Here is a 12954-nt window from a genome sequence, read left to right as displayed (position 1 = left end):
CATGCACTTATACTCTCGTCATTGTATTTCCCAATACTGAACCCGTAGCAATTGTCGTTGCTATGTGGAAATACTGACCATTCCAGCGTTACCGTGGAAGATACGTACTGATTGAACGATAGTTACTTGCAATTAAGAAACTGCATATTATTCGAACCATTGCATGGGTTAGTATGTCCAGTTCAAATGCGTGTCGAGTACCAGTTTGACTCGCTAAACCTGTTATAGTAAACTGTTGTATAGCTTCTCCTAATTCGGTGTGTGTGTGTATCTTCACGCCATAGTTACCAAGGTATGCTATAATACATTACAAGTGCGTGCATGTGCATACACATTTAAGCAGACACTTTGCCCATTTCTCAGTAGTTTTTGAGAATTGTATATTGAGATTTATAGAAAGCTGTAAGAAGAAAATATCGAGTTGAGAGACATGAATTGGTTATCTCTTTGCGTGGCGGGTCTTCTCTGTGCCCTTCCCGCTGTGTATTCGCAGGCGGTGAGTCAGTATATTAATTTACATACATGTCAGAAGCTATAGCGAGCATTGCTATACTTAACTATAGAAACTTGTGTGTGAATGTGTATTCAAAATGTTAAATCGAAATGTCTTTCAACATAGTTTCCTCTTTATCAATTGCACAAGAAGCAGTGTATATATTTTTACATGCATCGATTAAAACGTGTTGATAGCTTTTATACCCTCTATAACCATGGCATACTCCTGTTTCTGGTCTTGTATATACAGCTGACGGTTGGCTTCGAACAATTGAACTACGCTGTTGCTAGTGGTGGCTCCGCTCAAGCATGTGTGGCAGTACAGTCTGGGTCCATTGCTGGCCGACAAATCTCTGTAGGCTACTTCACAGTGCCTGGAACTGCTAGTAAGATGCATCAGCAACTGTAAAAATTGTTTGCAATGACTGAGTCTAAATTGAAATCAGCAAGTAAAACTTTTGCAGACTATAGAGCTATAGAGTTAGACCTAAAGTGTATAAAGTCAGAATCCTTTTGATTTGAATCTCCAATGCTTCACAACCCACCATAATGTCATTGACAGCTATACATTGGTGAAACTAAAATTTATACCGCATGTTATGCTTTGCTAATTGCAGCTTCTCCTGCCGACTTTACTTCTACGAGTGGCGTTTTGTTATTCAATGCCCAAAACCCAGGGCCACTCTGCATCACAGTCCCCATTGTTAATAATGGCGACGGTGAATTTTCTCTGTTCATTTTCAACCAGCTCAACAATCCCGATTTGTCGGAGAGCCCAGGAAGTGCTACCATCACTATCACTGGGGGTGGGACAGGACCCACACGTAAGCTGCACCTGAAATGCTATTCTGCGTTTGATTTTACTGAATATACGTGTTGTTGGGCCCATACGAATTATTGCAAATGCCGTTGGGCAGTCAGAAAACATAGCTGTGTGCATGTGCTGCACCCTTCATAGGTATCCACGGCAATTGTAATGTTAACTCAATCAATACCTATACATACTGCCACAGGCTTCTTGTTGTTGTGTGCTCTACGCAAGCAACAACAGTATGCAGTTTGTTTGTTAGTTACTAATTTGACTGCCTAGAAACAGGTACACCCTTGTGATACTTAATTGAGAACTTTATCGGTTGTAATGCATCACATGCACACGCACACATGCACACTCACACCCTGTATAAATTAACTGACACACACAGTGACACACACACACACACACACACACACACACACACACACACACACACGCGCACACACACACACACACACACACACACACACACACACACACACAGCTGTAACGATTGGGTTCCAATTGTCTACCTACGGTGTGGTTGAGGGCGGTAACGTGTTGGTGTGTGCACAAGTGCAAAACAACCAACAGGTGGATCGTGAAATCATATTCTCCTTTTCCACTTCCCCCGGATCAGCTACAGCAGGTGTTGACTACGACTCCTTCTCAGCTTCTTTGTCTTTCGGGTCAGGAAATGACCAACAACTTATGTGCATGAATGTGCAGACTATAGAAGACACATTTGTCGAGGGGGCGGAGTCTTTATCTGTTGTCTTGGCAACCAGTGCAGCAGGAGTAACTTTGTCACCTGGGGCTGCGACTATTACTATCCAAGACAATGATGTTGGGTCTAGTAAGTATATTTTAATAATTATCCTTGTACGTTTACCTCCCTCCACACACACACACACACACACACACACGTACGCACACGCACACACACACGCACACACACACACACACATGCCTCGATCTGTTTTATCACTCTCATTAAAATGTGTCTCTCCCACACCCACACACACACACCTCTCCCACACCCACACACACACACACATCTCTCCCACACCTACACACACTCATAAACAGACCCGTGTTCCAGCAACCCCTGTGATATTAACGCAGTCTGCACCCAAATCGGGTCAACCAATGGATTCACATGTGCTTGTCTACCTGGCTTTATAGGAAATGGAAATACATGCGGTTAGTAAAACGTCATCATGATTAACAATGTATAACTTAATGCACACTTACATGCTCACACAACACTTATCGTTTTTAGTATCAAACAACCCGTGTTCCAGCAACCCCTGTGACGTTAACGCAGTCTGCACCCAAATCGGGTCAACCAATGGATTCACATGTGCTTGTCGACCTGGCTTTATAGGAAATGGGAATACATGCGGTTAGTAAAACGTCATCATATTTATATACGACAATGATGTAACTTATGTATAGTGCACACACTTAGCAAGAAAATTATATCATCACTTAAATTAATGTAATCGTTTTATTATCAAGGTAATTACATACGCCCCCACACATGCACTCACAGTTGCTATGGGAGGTGGAGACGACCCACATTTCAGTATAATCCTGCCCTCGGGCAAACTACTCTGTTTCACTGTACAAGGAGAACGCGATTTTGCCTTCAACCTAATCTCGACAGACCGTGTCGACATCAACGCGCTCTTTGTTGCCGATTCCGTCCGTGAAGAGGTCACCTGGATGGGGGCACTGGGAATTATTGTACAGGGAGAGAATTACTATGGTGCCAATAAGACTAGCCTACGATTTGACGCTAAGACCAAGACCGTTTCCGTGGGAAACAAGCTCACACTCAAAGCCGCTGGAGTAGACACTCTGCATTTCAAAAACGGGAAATTGATGATAACGGAGAAAGGCCCCGAGGACAAAGGTAATGATCTTGAGCACCCAAGCGTGTGTGTCAATTTGGAGGACGTTGGTCTTCATTTTCATGTGACCTTCTTTGGCGAGCATCTGGACATCTTTTGGAACAGCGTTACCATCGACAACGAGGGCAACAAACATGTTCATGGTCTCGTAGGTAAGTGAAAATTATAACATATTAATTACATAATTACAAAAAATAGGGTGCCCATAATTTGAAAATGTGCATGAATTTGAATTTCGAATTTGAAAATTGTAATTATTATTATTCATAAATCAGTATATAAACAACTCAGTTTTTTGTGAGGTCTATAGTGACTGACTGTACATGTATATAGTTTCACAATGCCGCGTTGCTATCCATGCATGCAGGTCAGTTCTTCCGTGATGGTGTGAAGATCGATACCGTTCGCAAGTTCCTCTTGCTGCCAAAAATGGAGCCTGTTCCCATTATGCGTCGTCCTATCTGGGGCTTCATGGAGAGAAAGGTAGAGGATGACCAGCTTTGCTGGACCGCCATGAACGCCGGCTACCAGGGAGACGGGCTCATTCAGGGGAATTACCTCAACTATCTCGTCGATGATGTGCTTGACGATGGATTTATTTTCAAGATGTAGAAGTAGACTGCAATCACATGACAGTTACATTTTTGTAGAGAACTGCTGTATTTTTTTATCTCTAGCTAATTACTTACTGACAATCGTATAAATAAGTTTGTTATAGTATAGCTAGTGATTATTGCATTTCACTTGAATTTGTTTATACGATTTTGAGTGAACGCACGGTTGATCATTGTTGTTTCCTCCTTCACATTCTTGTCTGGGTTTTTAATTGAAATAGCAACTGTCCCATTAGTTTCCTGTGCACTTAGCTATAACAGCTAGCTATCAGTTCACATAGATGTGATCTAGAATTCGAACCATAATAGTATTACATGTACAGTTACTGTATAATATATAAAGGCATCAGCTAGTTCTATAGTGCATTTGAAACAATATTGAAATGATCATGAAATTGCAACTGCTGATGATCTGCTCTATCCTTGGTCTGGGGTCAGCCTGGAACCAACCCAGCACCTGCTATGTGAGACAGTCTTCATGCTCTGGGGACTCGGAGGTCAAAGAGGACATCAGAAGGATAAGAGAAACTTTAGAGAGCTCATTAGTATCAATCAGTGCTTCTCTGGAACAACTTGGTGTGTTAGATCTTAGTGATCAATTGGACATTAATTAATTGTTGTGTTTATTTTTAAAATGTGCAGTTACTCAACAGTGTGCAGAGGCTGTAACTACCGACCCTCCAACAGAATCAGCTGCAACTACCGAGATACCTTCTACAATAGGAACATTTGATGATCCAGCAAGCTCTTGTAGTGACATCCCTCAAGACAGACCATCTGGAGAATACTGGATTGCCACTGACAGTACTAGCTCTCCTGTTCAGGTCTACTGTGACATGAATCGAACAAGCTGTAGCTGCAACACTGCAGGAGGATGGATGAGGATAGCCAACCTTGACATGACCGATCCCAACCAAAACTGCCCAGAAGGATTCAACGAACGATTTATTCAATCTCCAACTACACCCACTCGTATTTGCGGCAGGGTTCGGCCAACAGCTGGGTGTGTGTCCACCACATACCCTACACATGGCGTACCATTTTCTATTATCTGTGGAAGAATCACTGGATATCGTGAGGGCTCACCTGATGGCATAAGGAACAATAGCGTAGACGATATATATCTTGACGGTGTCAGTCTCACGTACGGAATGTTGCCACGGGAACACATCTGGAGTTTTGTTGGTGGGGAAATCAATTCCGGTTCAACTGTCCCTTCGTTTGTGGGTAATGATTATTTTTGCGGCATTAACGATATCCCAGAGCCGAACTGGGCTGCCCCACAATCATCTTGCACACATAACTGCTGTATAATCAACAATCCACCGTGGTTCTGTAAGCAACTCCCTCAACCGACTACAGACAATATCGAGTTGAGGATTTGTGGTGATGATGGTATTGTTAACGAAGACACACCCATCGAGCTCGTTGAGATCTATGTACGCTGATCTTGCGCTAATTGCATGCATTTTTTGCAATGCCTCATTGACTTTAATTATACATTCTGTGCATTTAGTAATCCATGCAGAAATTGTTACTGACACACACCCACTCAGTATAATATTGCTAAAACATTTTACTAGTGCCTATAATGCACCTATCAATGCAAAGCCCCCCTACCCCCCTCCTGGGACAAGGGGGGCTTTGTCAATTATGAGGTGCAAAGGACTCTCCCCCGGGGCTATTTTATTTGACAAACCCCGGCCTGGCAAATACCCGGGCATGACAATTGAACACAATAATAATTGCAATACTTTAGTATACATACAAACAGCTATGATAATAATATTATACTGACTTTACAAAGTTCCCACCCCCATGCATGGCTAGGTTTTACTAACAAAGCCCTTGTCCCGGGAGGGCAGGGGGTAGTGGGGCTTTAATTGCATTGATAGGTGCATACTGAACTATAGTAAGATAATTATGTTATAATTATAGGTGCCACACTGAATTATAATTGAATATATACCGTTTCAATTTAGTGAGACAGCGAGACCTAGCTAGCTACACTTAATTGTAGTTCTTAATTCTAACCACATATACACCCATTATTTTTTAATACACATGCAAAGCAGAATCAAAGCTAATTATTATTATAATTATGGCAGAAGACGCCCCATCATTTTGCATATAATTTATATGCTGATATAAATGTTGCAAGGCAGTCAACTAGCAATTAACAAAATAAATATAGGCTGTATTAATTAGTAGTGGGTTCTAGAAAGTGAAAGCACTATAATATATAAGAGCATATTATCAACCCCCTCGATCGTGCCCGTGATAATTATACCTACGATACTTACATCAATTCCTAACCATTCACTCAACACATTTCATTTATTTTAAAGATCAGATTTATAGTTATACAAGAAAGACGTAGTAGGGGATAGCAACAACAAAAAATTGCTTTTCAAAATCATACTATATGCAATAGCAGTTTAGGTAGCTATAGTTTAAGAGTCTCATCTCAAAGTGTTATATTCAGCTGGTTATGTACTTATTCCGTGACTGTCCGATACATTGCTCCTCTCGACGTTCCGTTAGGGGCGTGTCTCCTCCAAATAAAGCCCCTTTCCCAAGGAACCAGTCGGTACAAAGGTCACTATCCTCGGTTGTCACATGATCAGCACACCAGCCCTTGAGCCACTCTTGAAACTTGGTTTTCTTACGTGCGAATACTAGCGGGTTGACCTGAAGTGGTGTGCGTGAGTGTGTGTGCATGTGAGTCACGTGAATAATTATAAACAGTATGTACATGTACTGTATAGCGGGTAATTTTTGTGGGGCAAAATATTTGTGGTTTTCGTGGTTGAAGGTCTGACCACGAATATTTACCCACGAATGAAGCGACCTTGCCTACCTTTATTTGCAGTGCAAGCAGCAACCAAAAAAATATTACCGACGAAACGTCTCAATATTGCTAAACCACAAATATTTTGTCCCCCAAAAATGACCCGCTATATATACGGTATAACTATTGTATTACACAATTTGGCCTCTCTGCACAGTATTATAGATTTTGTACATGTATATACCAAAACACACCTCTCTAGCTCGGTCCAGGGAGTTCTTGTTGTAGAGATAGTCCTCACTGTTGGCCAGTGGGACCATTCTATACGACTTTTTGTCCATTTTAAACTCGATGGCTCCACTGGTCTCCATGTTGGGCAGGATAGAGAGGATGACTTCTTCCTCGGTAACCAGGGGAGGCATGGAGCACTTGCGTAGACTCCTAGAGAGAGAGAGAGAGGGGGAGAGACAGAAAGGGAGGGGCTGTTAGTACAGAGTGCATATACGTACAGCATCAACGTGCAGTCTGATGACTACTGTCATACATATCATCAAACATTTTACTGGAGTTTGCAGAGTCTTTACAACACACCAGTAAAAGCGTAGAGCATTACGTGTTCCTTATACCATTGTGTACACACTGTGGTCTGTTTCATTACTAAATGTATGAGCATTTCCCATAATTACAAGAAACCACAGTGCTCATACAACACTTTTATTCATGTGTTGCAAAGATTCTGCAAACTCCAGTGCTAGTCTAGCTAGCTACCAAATAAATGTATGGTATGGTATGCAAAGGAAGTTGTTGATTGGGAACATATCAAATTTCAAATTTCTCTAACAAGGAAGCAAACTTAACACATACAGAAACCACCTCATCCCATTTCCTGATTAGAAATCATAATTTACCCTAATACATAAAACCCATACATAGCTCTAATGGCAACATTTGTATTATAGGGCTCAAAACCTTATACACACCAGTAATCAAGAACTATGTCCAAGACGTTGGTTTCTCAAGCTTCCAGAAACCACATACCGCATAGCGCGAAATTTTCGCGAGGCAATTATATTTCGTGGAATGGCCTCTAAAAGCAATACAGACAGCATGTGTAGAGGATACAATAGGAGATGGTATCGTTGAACAATGTTCGCGGAATGACTGCTTACTGGAAGCCACGCCTTTTAAATATTTGCATGTTATAGCAGATAATTCTAACTAAAAAACAATTTTCATGTAGGATTGCTAACCCACGAAATCCGCGAAAATTAAGCCCCTCGAAAAGTTTGCGCTATACGGTATACATTACATGCTTGCATGCAACTGTGATATCAAAAAGGAAGATCTACATGGATGTGTAGTACTCATGCCAGTAGCTATATATATAGAGTCTATATATAAGAACCCACCTTTTTAAGAAGACAGTTCTGGTGGTCATGATATCCATCATTTCAGGGGGAGCCTCTTCCCCTGTACGACTGTACGCTTGAAGGTAGTTATGCCACTTCTGTGTGTGTGTGTGCGTGTGTGTGTGTGTGTGTGTGTGTGCGCGCGTGTATGTGTGTGCGCGTGTATGTGTGTGTGTGGGGGGTTACATATTGCACATCATAATGTGATGATGTCATTATTCTACATCTACAAAACAAATAGGGGGGGGGAGGTTCCCCCTGTCCCTCACTAGATGAAACCCGGCCTGCTATGATTATGACATTGAACTAAATCAGGGCACAAATTAAACTCTCACCTTGACATCCTGGCGAACGGTGTCTGGTGTTTCATCGGTATCCAAAAGTTCAAAGGTCAAAGTGTAGTCTTTCTTCTGAATATAGATAGAGTGAAATTGAAAGCCAATCACTTAATTTGCAATTATACATGTACAGGTACAAGTACTTACAAAGACAACTCGGCAGCAATTGTCATCTCCCATCAGAGACTCTGCCTTCCTCTGGTAGGCTGACTCCGCCCCCAATCGAGACTCTCCACGTACAAAAGAGGGTGGTATGTTCTCAACAAAGCTTGTGTACAATTCCATCATCTTGTAGCAACTCTCTTCCGAGATAATAGCGTGAAGCTGTAGATGTGTGTGTGTGTGTGTGTGTGCGCGTGTGAAGGGGAGTGGGTTATTTTAATTTTGCAAATAACTATAAAAAAAACTCGTAGTCGGCAGGATTTGAACCTGCGCGGGCAGAGCCCAATAGATTTCTAGTCTATCGCCTTAACCACTCGGCCACGACTACACACACAAGTACTTCCACATCTACTGCATATGGGTGCATATCATAATATTATTGCTCACCAAAGCTCGTAGAAGCACGCTAACGACATGTAATTAGCCCCTCCCATTGCTAGACACCTCACCTGTCTGACAATGTTCTGTACGAGTCGGTCGATGGTGAACACGACGTAGGCATTGACTCCGAACATCTCACGACACGTGTCTTCATACGTCGTTGTGTCGATATTTCCTGTACATGTACAAGTATGTGTATGGGGATAACCTTTGATGTGGTCAGTTCAATGAGATCGATTGCTACATAAAAGCTTGCATGGTTTAGTATATCTATTCGGATATCGTAGACAAAAGTCTACTGAATTCTTTTGTAATTGCGTACATGTAGATACCCTAACTCAAGTAATGGACAGTAAACAGTACCTACCTACAATAAGTATTATACTAAAAAAGGCCTCACTCTGAGCAAGGAGCAGATTACAGAACCCCCCCTCATAACAAACAAATAAAGTACACCAAACAAGGGAGCCACACACCAGTAAACCCAACCCCAAACTAGGGAATCACAAGGTACCTTCTGTAATCTGCTCTTACTTAAAAGGCCTTCTACATGTATACCCAACCTAAACTAGGAAATCACAAGGTACCTTCTGTAATCTGCTCTTGCTTTGAGAAACACAGTAAAAGGCTTTCTATAAACCCCTTGAGATGTGGTCACTCAGTTGTACCCTACCTTCCATGAAATTCTTGGCCATATTGAGGAAAGTGGGGTAGTACTCTTCCACTTTGATGTCAGGTGGTTTCCGGAGACCCAGTTGGAGCGCCACAGAGCTCTCCTTCACCTCTGCTGACTCCACCCCATCACCCCCTGAAGGGTAATAGCAAATACAGTCTATATCACATGCACATGAAAAACTCCAAAATCCAAATTAAAGTACAGATTAAAAATTAATGTTCCTGTTTGTACATGTATGTATGCTAAAATCAAGGGAGGGAGGGACAGCTCTACATAATTTCGCTATGACAAATGAACGAGAATGAAATCATTGTATCGGTATGAAAATAGCCGATTCTATTAAGGTCATTAGGTACAATGTACAAGTAACTCTATTGCATACTGCCTTTAAGTATAATAACTGAACATTTATGAGACCTCATGCAACTATACTTGTAATCAGACCGATCTAAAACACACAACGCATACGTCACTAGTCGTCATGCTAACTGACCCCACCCCCTCCCCGTCTGCCTCACCGTTCAGCTCCTCCAGACTTGTGACAGTGGAGTGGGACTCTAGCTCCGCTATGCTCGACAGAGAAGACTGGTACACTTTGTTCAAGCGCTCACACAGAAACTGCACGGGTCAGGAGAACACAACCATGCAGAGATCTTTGTTTTTGAGATACATGTACTATGACCATAATGATACCATGTACATGTACAGTATGGTACACACACACACAGTGATGACCACACCCACCTGGAATAGTCGGAAGAATGTGTAGAGGACACTGTTGGTGAACATCACATGATAGTCCATGCTCTACGAGAGATACAAATCAGTAGTTCAACACTCTTCACAACAACAACTTATACTGTGGCTGTTACACTCCTTTGCACCACAATGTATCAGTACACAGTGGGACCACGCCATAGGCTCCTCTGTATACTACTGTACATACCTTAGCTCAATTAGAGTAGCATTTTCAGTTCACATTTTATTTCATGCTTTATATGCTTTATACAGAAACAGAGCACTAATTTGTAGTCCGATCTCTATTGTCAACAGACTCTGGCTCTCGAAAATGGACCTCCTCTGAGCTATCGTGTTTAGCTGCGCCGAAAATTCTCTCACTACAAATGAGACCTTTACCCAATCACACGTTGTCCTGGCCTTCAAAAACCTCTCTAACAACCCGCTACTGCAAGAGGTGTACACGCGTATTTAAATGTTACTTTATACTCACGGCAAAGTGTGGTTGAACTTCAGGTACTAGTGCACTCCCGATTGACTTGTCTCCGCTCTTGTTGTCTTGGTTACTAGCTACTCGGACAGGCGTAGAAGCTTCACCCATTTCCCTGGTTGGAGTGATATCCACTTCCATAGAGTCAGAGTCTGTGTCAGGACTGAGGTCATCCTCTGAGCTCACCTCGGCTCTGTGAGAGTGTGGTGTGTGTGTGTGGTGTGTGGTGTGTGGGTGTGTGGGTGTGTGTGGGTGGGTGTGTGTGTGTGTGTGTGTGGATGTGTACGAGGTGTGTATTTGGAGGGTGTGAGAAAGTTTACAAGCTGAATTTGAAAATACAGAGCTTTTCCCCCCGTATACTGTTATTTTTATAAGCGAGGAATGCGAGGAAATGCAAACATAATTATAGACACACACGCTATACAACAAATGCACATACTACAACACTCTATACAGTACATGTGCTGTATCCTCTCTGAGTCTCACCTCGGATAAAAGAAGAAGTCCGCCAGTGTCATGGTCAACAGGGACCTGATCTTTAAAGCATCGCTGTGCTGTAAACTGGACGCCCTCTTAGTATAGTACATGACAAGGCCGACAGCATCATTGAACACATCGCCTTCACTGGGAAATGAGTAAAGTAGGTGTGGTCCTAATACTGGAGCCCCGCCCTCTGCCAGCTGTTCCTGTCTCTCGTCAAACACTGTCTCTAGCTCTGTGATGAGGGACTTTGAGCGCATGGCTCGAGTGTCCACCTGGGGAGATAATAATACATGTACATGTAGTCTGGGCTCTTGCAAAATTACGGATTAAAAAACAATACTTTGTATTAAAAACTGGATCACGTGTCAGACCTCCTTTGAGCTCCACCTAGATAAACGTACGGATTAAACGTTTTGGGGCGCTAACAGCTACATGTACTATGTACCACCAAAACAAAGAAAATTTATGTGAACTACATGTACTGTATTACTACAATGTGGAAAACCTTAGCGAATGAGCAACATTGTGATTTTGCGAAGGTCATATGATACGTAAATAGGTTGTGATCATATTTTTTGCAAAGCCAGTATACATGACATGTAGTAGCACTCGCAGAGTTTGATGCTTGCAAAACATTGTTGTCAGTAGTAATACGACGCTGTGCACTGTACGCGTGAAGTGATATAAAGTGGTTGATTTGCAATGCTACTCAGTGTAATGTAATGTACATGTACACCCACTTCATCCTCCACCCACTCATCACACACCCACTCATTCTCTACCCACTCATCCTCCTCACTTGTTTGAAGTTGATTCCTTGGTGGTCCAAAGACTTGAGGTAATACTTCTCCAGTTGGTCTCTCCACGTTTTGTTGAATGATTTCTGAGCCTCAAGCCATTCCTCTTGTTTCGACTTCAGCCTGTGTGCAGATATAATTATAGATCGTACATAACATAGTCATAATACATAGCACAAGACAAGATACACACAGTCACATGACACACTGCATTTCCAGAACCACCCAGTTTTGAGTTTTAATAATCCATTTTTAGGTTTTCTGAAAACTTAGAATGAGCTTTTGGGCACTTGAATCAAACTAAAACGTAACATGCTTACAAGCAGTATTGTAACATTACGGTCAATAATTATTTATTCACTCTTACCTCTTAAGAACCACAGGTACGGCTATATTGGGGTTCTTTACTAGGCCATCTACAATGTCCGCAGCCTTGTCGCCATAGATACGATGTATGGCCTTTCGTTGTAGTATCTCAGAGCGCCCCCCTACACCACTGTCGAGTGTGAACTGAGTGAGCTCCTCGGAAGACATCCTGTGAGGGTGTGAGGTGTGAGTGGTGTGAGGGTGTGAGTGGTGTGAGTGGGTGTGAGCTGGGAGTATCAACATATACATGCATGTACGTACATTGCACATACTGAAATAGTAAGCTCCAACCATTACGTACCGCGACATTTTCTTCTGAATGGCTTCGAGATACCGTATTGCAGAGAGATTGGTTTCCAAGACAACGTCGAGTTCAAATCGTTCGTCCTCACACCTGTGTAAAAAGTCATCTGTTAAATGCAGTACTTGCAGGCACAATGGAGCATGCTTAAATGACTAATTCTTTTTGATCGACGAGGCATTCAGCACTGAATTAAAGCAAATA

General features: G+C 42.2%; 3 protein-coding genes and 1 non-coding gene across 5 annotated transcripts in view; 2 read left to right on the top strand and 2 right to left on the bottom strand.

The window, feature by feature from the left end:
* The first annotated feature begins 322 nt into the window (after positions 1-322).
* LOC135336475 (uncharacterized) lies at positions 323-4009 on the top strand. Its single transcript, XM_064532280.1, has 8 exons — positions 323-496; positions 746-881; positions 1113-1319; positions 1794-2144; positions 2378-2491; positions 2571-2693; positions 2844-3356; positions 3572-4009. Exons 1-8 carry the CDS (start codon positions 431-433, stop codon positions 3814-3816), a joined length of 1755 nt encoding a protein of 584 aa, XP_064388350.1. The 5' UTR covers positions 323-430; the 3' UTR covers positions 3817-4009.
* A 50-nt stretch (positions 4010-4059) lies between these two features.
* On the top strand, positions 4060-5369 carry LOC135336573 (uncharacterized). The gene is made up of 2 exons (XM_064532428.1): positions 4060-4394; positions 4461-5369. The coding sequence occupies exons 1-2, from the start codon at positions 4202-4204 to the stop codon at positions 5264-5266; spliced, it is 999 nt and encodes a 332-aa protein (XP_064388498.1). The 5' UTR covers positions 4060-4201; the 3' UTR covers positions 5267-5369.
* A 767-nt stretch (positions 5370-6136) lies between these two features.
* LOC135336433 (paired amphipathic helix protein Sin3a-like) overlaps positions 6137-12954 on the bottom strand; it is a 34457-nt gene continuing 27639 nt past the window's right edge. The window contains exons 12-25 of one of the 2 annotated variants that reach the window (XM_064532223.1): positions 12751-12843; positions 12451-12618; positions 12086-12206; positions 11290-11558; positions 10807-10996; positions 10320-10382; positions 10094-10193; positions 9573-9707; positions 8968-9074; positions 8504-8680; positions 8354-8428; positions 8019-8116; positions 6864-7050; positions 6137-6509 (exon numbers count right to left, since the gene is read on the bottom strand). In XM_064532223.1, the coding sequence (XP_064388293.1) occupies positions 6300-6509; positions 6864-7050; positions 8019-8116; positions 8354-8428; positions 8504-8680; positions 8968-9074; positions 9573-9707; positions 10094-10193; positions 10320-10382; positions 10807-10996; positions 11290-11558; positions 12086-12206; positions 12451-12618; positions 12751-12843 (1993 nt within the window). In that variant the 3' untranslated portion in view covers positions 6137-6299. The remainder of the gene's footprint in view (positions 6510-6863; positions 7051-8018; positions 8117-8353; positions 8429-8503; positions 8681-8967; positions 9075-9572; positions 9708-10093; positions 10194-10319; positions 10383-10806; positions 10997-11289; positions 11559-12085; positions 12207-12450; positions 12619-12750; positions 12844-12954) is intronic. The other variant, XM_064532224.1, reaches the window with a different exon arrangement.
* Positions 8765-8846, bottom strand: Trnas-aga (transfer RNA serine (anticodon AGA)). Its single transcript has one exon. It is a non-coding gene; the product is annotated as a tRNA-Ser (tRNA).

Source organism: Halichondria panicea, chromosome 5 (genome assembly GCF_963675165.1).
Source record: "Halichondria panicea chromosome 5, odHalPani1.1, whole genome shotgun sequence".
NCBI classification, from domain to species: domain Eukaryota; kingdom Metazoa; phylum Porifera; class Demospongiae; order Suberitida; family Halichondriidae; genus Halichondria; species Halichondria panicea.
This window is presented reverse-complemented; position numbering and strand designations above follow the sequence as displayed.